Source organism: Furipterus horrens, unplaced genomic scaffold, assembly GCF_987537825.1.
Source record: "Furipterus horrens unplaced genomic scaffold, mFurHor1.1.pri manual_scaffold_3, whole genome shotgun sequence".
Taxonomy (NCBI): Eukaryota; Metazoa; Chordata; class Mammalia; order Chiroptera; family Furipteridae; genus Furipterus; species Furipterus horrens.
In genome coordinates this window covers 166,999,429-167,016,996 of record NW_028327173.1, presented here as the reverse complement: position 1 = coordinate 167,016,996, position 17,568 = coordinate 166,999,429, and the positions used below count along the sequence as shown (strand labels likewise).

At 37.3% G+C, this 17,568-nt stretch overlaps 1 protein-coding gene across 1 annotated transcript in view; it reads left to right on the top strand.

Annotated features, from left to right (window-relative positions):
- CSNK1G1 (casein kinase 1 gamma 1) overlaps positions 1–17,568 on the top strand; it is a 130,288-nt gene that overhangs the window by 97,318 nt on the left and 15,402 nt on the right. The window contains exons 7-11 of the mRNA XM_090270753.1: positions 1,886–1,971; positions 3,822–3,906; positions 4,177–4,325; positions 4,965–5,069; positions 15,301–15,411. Coding sequence (XP_090126879.1) covers positions 1,886–1,971; positions 3,822–3,906; positions 4,177–4,325; positions 4,965–5,069; positions 15,301–15,411 — 536 coding nt within the window. The remainder of the gene's footprint in view (positions 1–1,885; positions 1,972–3,821; positions 3,907–4,176; positions 4,326–4,964; positions 5,070–15,300; positions 15,412–17,568) is intronic.

Genomic DNA, 17,568 nt, shown 5'->3' with positions numbered 1-17,568 from the left:
GTTTCTTTCTTGAGAGTCTTATAATCTTTTACCTACAGGACTTTAACATTTTCGGTTAAATTTATTCCTAGATATTTAATTCCCCTTTCTGATAGTTCATTATTGGCACATAAAAATGCAACTGATTTCTGGTTATAATTTTGTATCCTGCTGCTTTACTGAATTCATTAATCAGTTTTAGTAGTTTCTTAAAAATCTCATTTTATAATTACTAGGCTTGGCTTTGCTGTGAAGAGGAAGAAGTTGCCCTTTTTTCTTGTGGCGCTGATCAATATTGAAAATGTGGAGAGTTTCGCCCTCTAGTGCTCAACTAACTAAAGTGCAACCCTTTCTCCCGAGAGTTTATTACCAAAGGGCTTCTTGTTATAGGATATAAATATGGAGAGCTGATGGGTAGGTGTGATGCAGGGAGAGAAACTGCAGGGTGTGGTTTCTCTTTGGGCCCAGATTTGTGGGAGGCCTCAATTCACTCTTCTTTTTTAATTTGTTTATCTTTTAAGTTCTGTTACCAAACTCTGCTTTTGTCTAATGGCTTTTTGTTTTCAATTACATATAAAGTTTATTGCAAACTTTAGGCAAGCTGAGGAAACAAAATCTCTTGGTCTTGCTGTTTTGTTTTATTCTTTTAAAGATCATTTCAATTGATGTACATCAACTCCGTTTTATGTTACTTATATATCTTATCAGAGTGCCCCTAGTGACACCTTTCCAAAAACCTTCAAATAGCAACTTTGAAAGTTGCCTTTTCTTTATTTTTCTGTCTTGTAGAGTACTGTTCACTCTTTTTCATATAAATTGCCCATGCTTTTATATGAGCAACAGTTAAACATGTGCTTTGGTATTTTGAGTTAGCTGAGTGGCTTTCCCTGCCTCCCTGAACTCTTTCTGCACAATGAAAGCACACTCAAATTTAAGGTAGCCCCGTAGCCTTGCTTCTGTTTTGTTTTGTGTGTGTGTGTGTGTGTGTGTGTGAGAGAGGGAGAGAGAGAGAGAAACCCCTAAACTTGATTCTGAAAAATAGACATGTAAAATGACTGAGATTAACGGCAATTGGCAAATTAGAAATGGAGGCATGTGCTACTTAACTTCAGTCTTACAACCAAGGGTGGAATAGGATGTTTTGAGATGAAGTTAATTTTTTATGAACTATTCTGCAGTTCATTACCATTTTAATCATTCCAATTAAAAGAAAGAAAAACCCAGCAACTTGTCTTATGATAAGCTCCCAGAGTGCAGGGATCCTGTTTTATATGCCCATAAAGGCCACCTTAGTAATTAATTTTAAATTCTTCTTAAGGTGTCTATGGAATGTGGTGCAAATGAAATGGAGCTGAGAGATTATACACTGATGTTTGATTATATCAAATTAAATTATGATATTGGTTTTTTACTAACTATGACACAGAGGAAGCAGTAGCCATGTATGCCGGGCACTCTGCAGCCTGTGTTCACAGGCCTCACCAGAATGGATGGTTTTAACAGTGTTAGCTGCTAGTCCGCTGCTCACTTTCTCTGATGGTAACCAAGGGTAATTGTAGCCCATATACTGAAAATAATGTTTCATTTAAATTGTCTTACTTTCAGGAGGGTGACAGCATCCAATGAGGGGTGGTTACCCACTGTTCAGGGGTTTGGACTTGGTTTCAGCGTAGTATTTGCTCTTTTCACTTGATGTTTACTTGCCGGTGGCAGATCTAGACAAAGGAGGTATACATTGTTTTCTCTCACTTTTTTTTCTTGACTTAAAATACTATTCCTGGTTTACATATACAAACAGTAAGCAGAGCCTTTCTAGAGCAGAAGGGTTTCTGAATGAACTGCTTGTTTGAGCCCCTTTCTACTTTAATAACTGCAAATATAATCTGTGATCTATCTTCCCTTTTAGAGCAAAGCCGGAGGGATGATTTGGAAGCCCTGGGTCATATGTTCATGTATTTCCTTCGAGGCAGCCTGCCCTGGCAAGGACTCAAGGTATTCTTGAAAGTGCTCAGTGGAGGTCTTTGTTTCAATACTCAGTTGTTAATGAAGGGGTTGCTGACTTGAAGTACAAAGGGGAAGACTGGCTACAGAGATGAGAAGGAGGGACTAGTTACATTAGTCTGTATTGTAAATGCTCACCTGAGGTTTGAAGCTCTGTTTTGCTCACATTTGTCTATTTCCCCTTCTGAGTCCTTATTCCTTGTTTTTGGATTTTCCATAATCTCTTCCCTCCTTCCCGCCCATCCTTGGCAGTCCTGCTTTTCTCTCTGTCATTATGCCTCCTCCACTACTATTATGTAGCGAGATGAGTGTTCCCAGTGTGTAGGGGAATTTCTGGAACAAATTGATGACAGCAGCTGTTATACATTTTACCAGCAAGGCCAGCAGGGCTGGATGTGTCCCTAAAGGGAACTGGAAAATACTTGTTCATTGTACATAGGCTGAGTGCTCACCTAAACTAAAACAAAAATACAGGCTTAACATTGCTGTCCAAGCGTTTTATTGACTAATTGAATAAAGGCCTATACAGACAGTCGCCATTCCTTGTGAAACATGTAGCTTAAATAGCCTTCCTTTGGTAGGTGTCAGTACAGTACATATGTGTCAAAGTTAATTATTAATTATAAATTTAACCATTTAATTACTCTGTGTCTCTGGCTGTAGACTGGAAAATGATAAACTTCTAACCCATGCTAAGTCCTATTAGATAATTAAATGTGAGGCATATTTTTGAGTTGAATTTATATTAACATGTAAGTATGGAAAGAAACTTAATCATTAGTTTGAGTACTACTACACCCCCTTCCCCCTCCAGAAGGACAGAATGATTGATTTTGCTGTGCTCTGTAGAACACTGTCTTGAAAAGTAAGGCTTCTAGCCCTTCCTTTTGGGAAGATTTTATTTCTTTCCCCTTAACTTCCTCCCTTAATATCATCTCCATAGTCTTCTCCTAGTCCTATATCTCTTCTCATTGATATTGACAGTTGTCAAATAAAGTTTCACATCTGTTTATTCATTATATAGCCAAACAATGCACTCATGTATATATTATTAATTACTTGAAACTCTCTCATGGTCCATGAATCATTTTAGTGATAGTTGTAGGTCTATAGTTTCTCCAACTTACTTTAGGACATTATTGCTTAAAGCTGGGTGCACCAGGCTAGGTAGAGCTTCAAGAGGCTCCCTTGATACCACATTGTTGGCTCCAGGAGTACTCTGTCTATAGTTCTGAGCAAAACATACGTGGCTGCTTTGAACCACTGATGTATATCAGACCTATTTGTTAGCCATGCCTGCATCATAGGTAACATTTTTCCCTCTGGAACCACAAAGGCATTGTTTTCTACTTCTTGTTCTTTTTTTCTATTCAACTTCACAATAAATACGATGTAGAGCCATTTATCTCTCTGCCTCTGCTTAGATTAGCAATATTTTAAATTTTATCATAGAGCTGATCTAATAAGGAGAAGGCTGAATCACTTTTGAACCCCAGTGGCCATGGGAGATGACTGAGCTGCTGTGGTTTTGATAATATTGCTATATGATATTTTTATTTTCTTATCCTAGCCACTTGTCTCATTATATTTGATGGTGTTTATCTGAGACAACTAAATATATTTTTAAGGAAACGTTCCAGAACAGAGTAGATGTTTTATACATATCTAAATACATCATCTCTACTACATTTCTTAGTTGTTAGTCTCAATTGTTTCTCTCTCTAACACTATCTAACAAATCCTGCCAGTTTGAGTTAAACAACTGTTGTGTTCCCAGACATACTGGACCTCCTATACTTAGCACCTCTTTCCAAATAATTTTTTCTCTTTACCCTCTACAGGCTGATACTTTAAAAGAGAGATATCAAAAAATTGGTGACACCAAAAGGAATACTCCCATTGAAGCTCTCTGTGAAAACTTTCCAGGTAAGATGCTAAAAGAGCACCAGCAAATGTGACTAAAGCTTTGAAGTAGGTAAAGACCATGACTTGGGATCTCTAGACAAAGGCACTCTCCAGAAAGCTTAAATTTTCTTTTATTGTTATTTAGACCAAGAAAAGTTTTGTTGCTTTCATTTGGTCCATAAAGGAAACACCTGTGTCATAGCCTGTACAGAATCCCTTGCTTGGCCCAGAGCTTCCACCTATGGGAAACATTCAGGTAATGAGCATGGCCTGTCGCCTCTTTCCTAACAGAGGAGATGGCAACCTACCTGCGATATGTCAGGCGATTAGACTTCTTTGAAAAACCTGACTATGAGTACTTAAGGACCCTCTTCACAGACCTCTTTGAAAGGAAAGGCTACACCTTTGATTACGCCTACGATTGGGTCGGGAGACCTATTGTGAGTATCCTCTTTTTTACCTCCTCTCCTTAGACCAGCACAACCTCACCCCTTTACTTGCCAGGCTTTCTGCTTAAATCCATGAGGGAAAAACAGTTCATTGACTGTAGACGTGACATTTACCAACCTTTTCAGGGTGATGCCATAGATTGCTTTTACTAGAGTTAGAAAGTAGGAGTAACTATATGTTTTTAAGATTATGACCAGAATGTCCTAAGATACCAGAATTTAAGCCAGTTTTTAAGAATTTTTTTTTTTTCACTGATCCAGAAGCTTGTGCTACATAAGCTCTTAAGGTGCTTGACTTCTGTAGAAGTGTAACTCAGGACCATAGAACACTTGAGCTTGCTCTTCTGGCCAGGGGTCACAAGGCCTGAGAGCGTGCTAACAGATATCACGTGGGATGTGTTTCTTTGTTTGTTTTCAAAGGCAAGCTACTCTCCAATGAACTATTGAGGACCAAACTGCATCCTTTTTGCAGATAAACAAACTGGGAAGACAAGAAGGCTTGAAACTGCCTTTAGTGGCCAAAAATAATAATTACTACTATTCTAATAGAATTTGAATGGTGCTGTCCTTTGCAGAGACATTAAATTGGACCTGATTTCCCCATTTGACTTCATATTATATATTTTCCAGCCTACTCCAGTAGGGTCAGTTCATGTAGATTCTGGTGCATCTGCAATAACTCGAGAAAGCCACACACACAGGGATCGGCCATCACAACAGCCTTTACGAAATCAGGTATGTGTTGGACCTTCATTGTTTCAGACATTCCCTTTATTTGTGGCTAATGTTAACATCCAAATTCTTTGGCTTCTCTGCTTAAGTGTATATGTTGAAATTAAAGACAAAGGCCATGCCAGTTTTCACTGGTGTGGGGTGGCATTCTAGCGTCTCTCAGGGTTTGTGTAATGGCACTGAAACATAGCCAGTTGCCTTACACGAATCATCCACTCTAGAGAATCTGGGTCTGTCGGAAACCATTGGCTGAAAGGACCTGCTGGACATGCAAGATGTACCAGCTAACCCACTTTGGGTCTCATCAGCATTCCAGTGTGCAGCTCTTGCCAATGCTGGCTTTTCCTTACTGTTTAGAAGAATGGGTAATTTGGACTTTTGGCTGACCTGGAAGTGAACTGCACCTCCACTCCCTTTCTGTCCCTGTACTCAGGTTCATTTTAGAGTTATGAATGAAGACTCAGCTTTGCTTTAGGCCACCCCAAAGAAAGCTATGACATCTCTCTTTCAGTGCTCATGCTTTGGGAAACTAGTGGTCTGGGCGAGAGGCTTCTCTTAGCATAAAGACAGAGGAGGCAAATAAAAAAAATCTACAAATTGACGACATTGAAAAGAAGGTGAAGCTAATTGGGAAATGAATATGATAATTATGTCATATTGCTAAAAGAAGAAATGAGGACCTCAGAAGATAAATAAGCAAAGAATAATAAACATATACATGTGTGCTTGCACATGTACACATACATAATCATTATTACCTATCAAATTAGCATGTTTCTCTTCACTCCTTACCTCACTTTTTTGTATTCACAGATGTTTTTACAATAAAATGCATCAACACTTATCTCACAGATGCACATGTGAAAGTACATAGGTTAAAAATGGTATATAGAAATACATACACACATGTATGTACAGTGAAGTATATACAAAATATAGAGAGACTCACCAATAAGTTCATATGCTTGACAAAATGTGTGGCTTGGTGGTTAAGAAATAAAGGAAGGAAATCTATGTATTAGAGAGTAGATAGGCAAAAGATGGGGTTTAGCAAACTGTGTACCCTAATTGGATTTCTAGTTACTTGCTTTGACCAAAGTAGTTGGCTAAGAATTGTAATTTGACAACAGAATACTGTCAGCTTCTGCAGTTGTTCTCTCTCCTGCCCCTTTTTAAAAAGCATAGTTGAATACACAGTTAAACTGACACTCTCATACATTGGTCTTGACTTGCAAATTGTTACAAATACTCTAGAAAGTAATTTGATAGAGTTACTGTCCTGTCTGAGAGAATAATCTTTTTCTAACTTAATTTAATTTCTTTTTAGATTTTATTTGTTTATTTTTATAGAGAGGGGAAGGGAGGGAGAAAAAGAGGGAGAGAAACATTGATGTGCAAGAGAAACACCGATCTGTTGCCTCTCCCACACTCCCAGCTGGGGACCCAGCCTGCAACCTGAACATAAAACAACCCGATATAGATTGTTACATGTATAAAACTGTCACACTGTCATTTGTAGCAAAGTCTTAGAAACAACTCACCTATCCAGTTATAAGGGAAGGTTATAGATCCAGCTCAAATCCTAACCTAATAAAAGTGGCTTGTAAATATTATATTGCCACTTAAAAGAATATTTAGGAAAACTTGTAGCAACCTGAAAATGTTTATGATTTGTATAGTGAAGAAATCAGAATACAATATTAGAAATGCCTAAAGAGTTCCCCTCAGGAAAAGGGAAAATGAGAGAACCAATGGGAGGAGATAATGCCAAAGTATTAACATAATAAGTGTTGAAAGAGGTAGCATTGTGGGTAACATTTTTCTAAACTATTATATAGTTAAGTTATATAACCTTATAATGAAAATTCATTTATTGAAATTTGCCTTTTAAAAAAAGAAGCCCTGGCTGGTGTGGTTCAGTGGATTGAGTGCCAACCTGCAAACCAAAAGGTCGCTGGTTTGATTCCCGGTCAGGGTACATGCCCAGGTTGTGGGTCAAGTCCCCAGTTAGGGGAGCATGAGAAGCAACCATACATTAGTGTTTCTCTCCTTCTCTTTCTCCCTCCCTTCCTTTCTTTCTAAAAATAAATAAAATCTTAAAAAAGAAAAAGAAAGAAAATGCTTTTGGAAAAGATAGAGAAAAATAAATAAATAATTTAGTCAATGAAGTCTAATCAACATATCTGCCTGACATTGTTTTTTGTAATATTTGAAAACTAAAACATGTGTTTCCTTTGGTTTCCCTGGTGTTTTCTGCTTCAGTGAGTTTATAATCAATGCTGCTGTTTTGAATGGATTTTAAAAATATGGGAACAACAGATGGTTGAAAACTTAAATTGTCAGGGTAGAAAATAAGGTCATATAGTATTTGAGAAAGTACAGTGAATTTCAGTGTACTTTTAAATGAAATCTCATCTTAAAGGTGATAAGCTTCATTTTGAAGAATTGAATCTGAAGATCTCCCTGATTTCTTTTTCCCCCAGGACTTTTAGTATCCCATGGCTGTTGAGGGAATGACATTCCCCATAATAATGCAAATTTTACATCTCCTTTCCAGCAGGATTCTGAATCCTTGCTGGGTAGAATTCTTTCTTCCCTGTGCACTGTGGGTAAATGGATTTCTAGTGTCTGTTAGGCCCTTACACTGTGTTTAGTTTGTGGTCTCATTGCTTATATTCCATCTCTAGGGTTGTTTTCTTGTGTTTGTTTATTTATTTAAGAAAAATTGCAACTAAATATGTCCCTTTTGTGACTCCGGTATTGAAAGCAGTATGATTTTTTTAGACTAATTCTCTTGAAGTTTTGAAATTAGCAAATTTTTTTTAGCAACTTTTGACTCAGTGAATCTAGCTGAGGACCTACTATGTGAGGTATGTCCTGGGGATACCAGGATAAGTCTGAGTCCTTGTCCTCAAAGAGATGACAAGCATATAAGCCAAGTAGCCAGATAACTATAGCACAAGGCAGAACAGATAAGCTTCCGAAGTTGCACATTATCATCATCAGGGATTGGAAGGAGACATCTCATCCAGTCTGAGTATGACCAAGTTTCATGAAAGAAGCTGCATTCGAAATGCTCTTAGAAGAATTAAGTAGAAATGAAAATCATTTCATGCATATGGGTAGCAGCAAATTATCTAGTTACCTTTTGCTAAAGTACATGGTGTGAATAAAGGAGACAGACCAGGAAGATAGGTTGGAGCTGTTTAATGATGTTCCTGGAATGCTGGGCTGGAGAATTGATACTTAATTTCAGAAGGGATTAAGTCCTAAAGGTTTTGGAACAGAGAGGTGATATGATCAAAACTTTGATTTAGAAATCTTTTGGGCCAGAGGGTAGTAATAGCCTGGCAGCCAGCATGCAGACCAATAAGAAGACAGAACGTTCCCTTGAGAGGTAAAGGGGCCCTTGATGGGCTATAGTAGTGAAAATGAAATAGACCAGAAACTGAAACAGGGATATAATCTGCAAGAATTAACAGCCCACATGGATGTCAGGGTTGAGGGAAAAGAATGAGTCAAAGCTATTGCTGAGGTTTTAAGCCCAGATAATTAGGAGGCTGGTGGAACTATTCCTAGAAATGGGAAAATTGGAGGAGAAACTTCTTTGGAGTTTGAATTTAGGTATCTTGAGTTTGAAATACTAGCAGTGTATTTCAGCTGAAGATGGCTATAGTAGGCAGAGGATGGCCCTCAAAAGAAAACCAGAGAGCTATCTGGAAATCAATGCATGGACATGACATTGATGATAATGCTTAAAGAGCCCTCTTTATTCTGGGTAAATCTGCCCATCAATTGTGTGGTAGAGGAGTGAACATGGGGGTTAAGAGGCTCTGTTTAGTCCCAAATTTAGAGTAGGAGGAAAAAGAGGAGGAGCTGAGAACTTGATTTTAGTTTATCCCAAGACTTGGGCTATAGAACATTTAACCTTTGGGGGTCTTTCTCAAATACAAGTCTCGTAAGAGTAGAGATTTTGTTGTTTTGTTCACTGCTGTATCTCTTAACACCTAAAACAATGTCTGGAATAGTAGGCATTTGACAAACAATGGTTTCAGTGAATGAATGAATCTGTCAAATGAGCAATAGGTGAAGTCAGATGTTTAAGATATAGATTTTTATTTAACCTCCCATGAAAAATAAATTTGAAACTTTTTTCCTACTTGTTTCTATTTCTACAAAAAGCCATTCTACCTCACTTGACAGCCAGAATAAGACTGGATTGTCTGCTCAAAGAAAAAGTGTAAAAAAACAGAGGCTCTTGATGCAAAGTAAATTTAGTCAATTGTGTTAGTTCTCCATCTCAATGAGAATTTTCAGGGAAAAATTGGTTTGCTGGTATAGGTTATAGGTATATTGAATTGGGTACTGTTTGGTTCCTAGATGCAGTAAGAGATCTCAAAGAACTCACTTAAACTCAGCTGTGTTGGATCTGTCTTTTAAAACTATTTTAATATCAGATGCTTAAGAACAATTTTTTAATTTTAATTTTACCCAGATAGAAAACTAATTAAATCATGAGGTTGGATAGAGTAAATATTCCTAAAACTTAGATCCATTCAGAAAGATTCCAATGGCTTAGTCTCTTCTGTCATTTTTACCCTGGCTATTTGTCCTTTCCCAGTTCCAAAGACGGTAAATCTTTTCATGGTTTTGGTTCTTTGAATAATTCTGCGTCCCTCAGGAGGGGGACGAAAATGTCTATACTTCTGCTTATTTCTACCTGGGAGAACTTCCCTTGCATTTCCTGATCAATTTTGATCAGGAAGTAAGACCTGCCAGTATCCAGAGATGGAATATTAGAGTATAGTAATGTTGTACTGTTGAATGTTTTATTCAGTATGCTCGTTCAACATGCTAAATATAGAATATTGCATTAACTAGGATGTACACGCTTCCTGCTCTTTCAGAACTTTAAGCTTATGACAATCTTACTCAGGTAAATGCTACACAGACATGTACTACCATGCTTCAGCAGTTTTGATCTTTTCCTTTTTCTCCCCTTGACTCCTTTTATTTGGTCGGTTTTCTGTAGGCACATGAAGAAAGGGTACTTGACCTAGAAGGTTAGGCAGAACAGATCTGTTTTGAGGTTGGAAACAGTTCTGTTGGCCATCGAAAACTATTAAACTTTATGAGACTTGGTATTCGATCCCTTACAATATTGAATCTCAAAATATTACTTACTAATTTTTATATGTGCAGCACATGTTTGAGGAAAAGAGTTTATTCTTTATAATTTACTACTAGATGAACATTCACTTGCAAATTCTCCATTTGACTAGGCAGGAAAATAGGAATCTAAAATCAGTAAAGCTGATACCTCCTCCTTCTAGAACCGTATTTAAACTAACTCAGTACCTTATAAACACGCAAGAAATAACAAAACCTACAAGAATCCAGTCATATTGAGTTCTAAAGAAGATGTGCCTCCGGTAAAAGAATGGTTCAGATTTATTTATGTCTACACTCCAAAGGATTAGATTTAAGGAATATATAGACTTAGAAAAGTATGTGGTTTAGTGCTGTGGTGCTTACTGAATGTTACAATGTCTCCCCTTTTCCAAAGGGGAGATTAGACCATATTTATAAGTAGCCAAGATGGTCAGAAATCTTTATAAAATAAATATCTTTTATTATTGTTTTTAAAAGTCTAGTAGTCTTTTTAAAAAAACAGATTAATTCTATATTCCCTTCCTTTTTACAGAGTACTGCTTCATTTTCAGCCAGGTTTAGGTTTGCTATTTGAAGGGGTGTATGAGTTTGCTCAAGGATAATTTGTGTCTTCACCTATGGATAATTTCCTAACTTGCTGCCTCCTGTCTAGCAGGAGCTCAGGTGTAGAAATTTCACACTTGCCCTGCCACCCTTCAGCATAGAGCTCAGTGCTCAATGGGACTGTCCTTCCTCATTTCTGGGGTTTAACTCCAAGCTGGACATTGAAACAAGCAAGTGAAAAACTGAAAAAGTTATCAATGATTTTCATATATCCCTGATACATGATCAAGTATGTATTATAGAATACAGGAAGTCACTTTTAGTACATATGGCATGTTGCATGGAATAACCTCTGTTCGGCCCAGGACAATTGGTTTTGTTTTATGAGCTTAAGAAGAAGGAAGGTTTATTTTTATTAAAGTATATATTTCAGCCCTGGCTGGTGTGGTTCAGTGGACTGAGTGCCAGCCTGTTAACCAAAGGGTCATCAGTTTGATTCCCAGTCAGGGCGCATACCTAGATTGCAGACCAGATCCCCCATTTGCGGGAGTGCAAGAGGCAACCACACATTGATGTTTCTCTGCCTTTCTTTCTCCCTCCCTTCCCCCACCTCTAAAAATAAATAAATAAAATCTTTTTTTTTATTTGAAAAATAAATAAAGTATATATTTCAATAACCTTGATAAGTTTTTAAAATTTCATATCTAATGTTTATTATGCCCCCCAAAATTTCTTCAGACACTTCCTTTACCATTCTTCCTGCCCAATTCTTTCTTCCTCATCTTACCCCCACTATATTAAATTTTTATCTTGGAAGTGTGGTAAGAGAGAATATAATCTAGCATATTTATTGCTAACCTCTGGTACTATTCAGTCTCTATTCTTAATTATAGTTGAAGACTATAAAGTTAAGGTCCAAAAGAAGTGAGGTCCAAAAGACTGACAAGGGAGGCCAAAATGTTCTGTATAGATGGCAACTTTTGAAGTATTTTGGGAGCAGTAAATAGAAAAATGGATAAAATTCTTTGTGAATGTAATCAAAATTAATTTTTCAGAATAATTTTATATATAGAATAGGATTGTTTTTGCTTGCTACACAGGAGAAAGATGTTTTGCCTGCCTTTTGTTTCAGAACAGTATCTTTGTCTCCAGTAAGAATTTGAAATAATTTTTAAGCCATATGGGGGTGCTATCCCAGGTGTTTTCGGACTGTGTTTTCCTGCCCTCTTGTTACAGTGTCTTCCCCCCATTGTTTATCCCTTAATTCCTGCCGAATGACTTCTGGGAGAGGTTTGTTTCCTCTGCCCTAGGCACAGATGGTGGTTTTGACTTCTTACACCAGGCTTCTGTGTTTCCCCTGAAGTATTTTTTGTTGGCTTTGCCTTTGATTTATGCTGTGCTGGATTGCTCCTATCTTGTTTCCACACTCACCTACAGGATAGTACCAAGCATTTCCACACCAGTAATACAATCACAACTGAAAATTTTGAAGTGTTCCCTCGAAGAATTCCGACTGCTTGAGATTCATGCTCCTGCCTTGAGGGATTCACACACTCCATGTGGACCTTGGCCTTTCCATTAATGCGGAGATTGATTTTGCTGAATGCTTTTCTATCCACAGATATTCCTGATATCCTTTACATAGACACACATGCATGAGTGATCTTTAAGAGGGAAGGTTTTTCATGACAGTTTGCTCTTTTGGTTTGCTTAGCATAACTAACTCCTGTGCTGATTATGCCTAGTCATAACCCCTACATACACAGCATTGCCTAGCTGAATACTGTACACTAGCCGAGTGCTGTAATTGTTGACATTCCTTGGTTTCATCTAGATCCTAGGCACTGGCAAATGACCCTTTCTACTCCATCAACTTTTAGATACCAATCCAAGCCCTTAAATTCCAGAAAAGAATAGCCATAGCGTTTAGCATTATGATGGAAGGTAATTTCCAAAATAATAAACCCATCAACCCTAGGTGCACATCTGTCACTTGGCTTTGTTGCTGTCAGAGGATGTAGAAGGCCTTGGGAGGCAGTGGTGTGGTGCAACGCGTTCTTCCTTTGTCACAGTTGGAAGCGCTTATGAAGCAACTGGGAATGTTAATATTTTTCTCTCTTTAAAAGATAAGTAGCACATTGCTTTCAGGATGGAAATGGAATGTGACTTTTAACCCTTTGAAAAATATCTTTCTATTTGCATGTAGACAAAAATCTTGGTTCTTTCAACATCTTATTTATTTAGTTACAACAAACATAAACAAGTACACAGCCCTGTGAATAGGACAGTAATATCTAACCAGATTTCTGATACATATTTCAGTAAAAATTGTAATAATAGTTGACTGGGAATTTCTTTCATTACACCTAGTTCACATGAAACAGAAGAATATCATCATATCATCCTTATTGCTTTAGAGCACATACCTTTTGTTTTGATAAAATGATCTCCCACCTTATTTATCAGACATTTCCTGAAATAACTCTTAGCTATTAAACAGACAAATAAAACAAAATCAATGCAAAAAAAAGAAAAAGAAGAAATAATAGTTGATCAGCTGTCCAAGGTTTTATTAAGCTTAAAAACATGGGTGTTTTATGTACATTTCTTGCAAAATAGAGAGTATTCATGAGAGAAGTAATTGCATTAAACACGTATCATAGAACTTGAAACAACGTTCATTGGCTTATAAATGTCTGGATATTTTTTAAGCATTTAAATTTTTTGAGAACTGATAGCTCTGTATAGTAGTTTAAGAGCTTAAATATTCTACCTCAAAATTACAAAAAAAAATTAAAAAGTCCTAGAGAGAACTGAAGAGGCTATCACTAGTAGATTTTAGTTATAGATATTACTTACAACATTAGGAGTACAGATTTATCCCCAGTTCTAGTAGTGAGAGTAAGTGAGATTAAGTGCTCTGAGGATATGGACACTGCCAGTAAGTTATATGATTCTGGAATCAATAAGTTATATTTAATTTTGGAAGATGAAATATCTGAACCTCTGTTGGCAGAAATAATTGGAGGGGGCTATATTTTGGGTCACTTTGATTCTCTCAAATGTAACCAGCAGTATAAAACCAACCCCCCCTATTGTAAGAATATACAGCAAGCAAATTAATATAGCTGCCTTTTTATAGAATATGCTCATTCCCTGAGGAACATCAGAAAACATACCCATATGACTTCATATTCCATTAATAAAGAAGATGAGTAAGCTGTAGCTGGTATATGAGGCTTTTAAAAAGAAAAATAATGAAAGCCCTTTTGGTGACTTATAGGTAAGCTTAAAACAACTGTTTTCAACAGGGGAGAGTGAACATGGAGACTTAAACCACTACTTCATTACTCTTCCTTTGCTTTTTTACAGAATATAACATTATAGCTTTGAACATTTCTAAGATTTATAGAATTCTTACTGGTTTCATGCAGAGCAGCAATACCATATCTCAACCCCTGCTGCTGTTTATATCAGCAACAATTAAAATTTGATTTACTAATCCCTCATTGCTGCCTCGCCAACTCCTCATTTTTCATTTTTGTAGAGCCTCAGGACTGTTACAGCTGAGCGTCATGGTGTTAACACCTCCTCAGCCATCTGGCACAGGGGAAGAAGCACCTAAACAGATTCTTCAGAACAAAAATCACATATGAGCAAGATCAGAATAGTGTGAGATCTAAAAAACAATGGAGAGAGCCTGAGTGATAGCAATGGTGAAAGCAGAATCCAAAAAAGGCGTGAATGGAAAGCTCTCTTGCTGGGAAAAGATCTGCCTTTTGCTTTCTAGAAGAAAATAATTCATAGTGGTCATATCTAAACTTTCTAATTCCAGACTAGAGACTGTTAACTAAAGGAATCAGGAAAACACTATAGTGTTATTTTTTCCCCATCTTTTCATATTCTTGATCTATGAACCTGCTTTTGAAGAGATGGTTTGTTCATTCATTTAGCTAAGAAAGCATATTGCCACAGCTCATTTTGTCTGGATCAAAGCCTCAAGGAGGTTTATGTTGGGAGTAGCGGACTCTCTTTTTAAGGAAAAAGGTATATTATCTTGATTCCTAATGCTAGGAATTTTCTGTATTGACTGTCACCTGTTTAGATTGATAGATTGGGCTTTAGTCAGTGAAATGATTTGTAAGTATGATTGTCCCTTTGTTCAACAGTTTTAACATTCTGAATTTGGCCTACTTAGTGGCTACTGAAATTTTATTAATATGGAAGCTAAAAGGTGATTCCAACTTTTGATTTTTTTTTTTAATCTCTTTTGGTGAATTTTTTTTCTGTGTCTTGGGCGAGGATAATGTGTTATAGACTGTCATATATTGGTTCATTAGGCTGAAGTGAATGTAGCCACGCTAACTTTTTCCCCATGCTTTGCAGCAGTTGTTAATTTAAAATCCATAGCAAAAACAAAACCCTCAGGGACACAAATGTACTTGATTTTTGTTATTGCTTGCGGTTGCTTCACCTTTCCTTCCATATCTCGCTCTCACGCTTCCTAATGCCTGAGCAGACTGCATCGTCAGAGCGCCGAGGAGAGTGGGAAATCCAGCCCAGCCGGCAGACCAATACCTCGTACCTGACGTCTCACTTGGCTGCAGACCGCCATGGGGGATCAGTGCAGGTACTTACTGCCTTTATTGCCTTTTCCTGGCCTTCCCAGATTGGCTGGTAGTATGTTGGCTTGCTTCTGAGACTCAGGTTCCTTTAGAATGGAAACTTATAACAAGGTTGAGGTGCTTCTATAGGCAACTGAATATCTGTGTGCTGATTCTCTACCTATGTGCACCTGTAAGAGTCACCTGTTGAGATGATTGCTGGTTATTGTCATTGACCAAGAGACATCTATATTTCTGATACTGATTTCTACTTAAACTAGTTCTACAACCTTGACGCACTCATGATAGACCATAAAAATAACGTCAAGGTAGAAGTGTGTTTGTGTCAAGACTGAATTTTAAAGACCTGAAATGTATATAATAAAGTATATTTTGGATAAAGGACTGCATATATAGCCCATTCCATGATGATATGTGCCTTAATGCATAAGGTGAGAGTGTTAAAGAGTCCAAATCAGCTGTTTCTGAGTAGGTGCCCAAGTAGTTGGGTGATTCCTATTTTCTCCTGGAATAAATGTGGGTTTCAAGAATCATTTCTGACTTCATTTGGACTGTTTTGAATCTCTGTTCTTTCTGGTACATAAGAAGTACTTGTATCTCTTAATTTTTCTTATGTCACTATCTTAATCTTAACCAAAATGATTTTTTTCATATTAAATGGCACCACCAATTGGAACACAGAAGTGAACCCAGAGCTACCGAATAGGAATTTTTATAAAGGGGTAAACAAACCTTTCGCACACAGAAATGCGTCTTGATAGGCTTGATTGTCTAGGATATGCTCATACATGGAGTGATTCACTGAAGTTAGGAGACAACTTTGGCCCTATAAAAACCTCCTAGGGCCCTGGCTGGTGTGACTCAGTGGATTGAGTGTTGGCCTGCAAAGTGGAAGGTCACTGGTTTGATTCCAGGTCAGGGCACAGGCCTGGGCTGCGGGGCCAGGTCCCCAATTGGGGGTGTGCAAGAGGCAGCCAATTGATGTACCTCTCGCACATCAATGTTACTCTCCCTCTCTTTCTCCTTCCCTTCCCCTCTCTGTAAAAGTTAAGTAAATAAATAAATAAATTTGTATATTTTTTCTTAACCACATCGAACATCTAGGTAAAAATAATGGGTTGACCACACAGATCTGCTCTCATCCCCTCCTGAAACAACACTAAAAGATATAAAATTTGGCCCCATTTTTAATTATTTTCACATATTATGAAAAAACTATATAAAAGAATATACACAAACACAAATATATTTGTGTATGCAAAAGAAAAAAGAAGAAGAAATAATGTAGAGTAGGGATGGGCAAACACAACCAATGGGCCAAGTCCCACTCTCTGCCTGTTTTTGTACATAAAGTTTTATTAAAACACAGACACATTAATTGATTTACATATTGTCTGTGGCTGCTTTCATGCTACCATGGTAGCATTGAGTAGTGTTGACACAGACTATAGCCCACAAAGCATAGTGTATTTAATATTTGTCCTTTTATGTAAATACTTTGCATGCTTGTTCTCAGGGAACGTGTATCAAATTTCCCACTAGTCACTTCCATATGATTTCACTGAGAACTTGCACTTTTTATGTTGTCATTTAAGTTATAATTTTTTTATGATAAACAGGTTTACTTTGTAATTAGAATGAAACAAAGATAAATGATAATTTTAAAAGGGAAACACATAGGCATATCTGACATTTTAGTTTACTAGATTTGTGTCCTGTCTACTCTGAGGGGTTTTCTTTAGATTAGAGTTGCAGTCAGTTAAAGTTTTTGTCAGCACTTTTAACAAATGCAACCTCCCTTGACTCCCTATAAATTGAGTTCTACCAGCTTCTTTGACATTTGGATAGGGGGTAGTTGTGTCATTTCCCTAATATTATGTTAAGTTCTGCTATTCCTTCTATGTCTGCCTCTTTGATTTTAGCCTCAGATTTTATAAACTCTTAAAGGTTATGCTTTTTGCAAACCAAGTCAGTAGTGCCTTTGCTAACACAGCAGATGCCTGCATTTCTGAGTTGTCTCACTTCCCAAGGGTAATGTAGTCAAATCATGCTTGGCCTATCCTTGATGACCCACAGATACTGTGGCCTGTTAGGGACTGCAGAACTCTGAAATGAGGGAAGTTTGCGCTGATGAAGCACATGGACACTCCCATTCCAAGTTA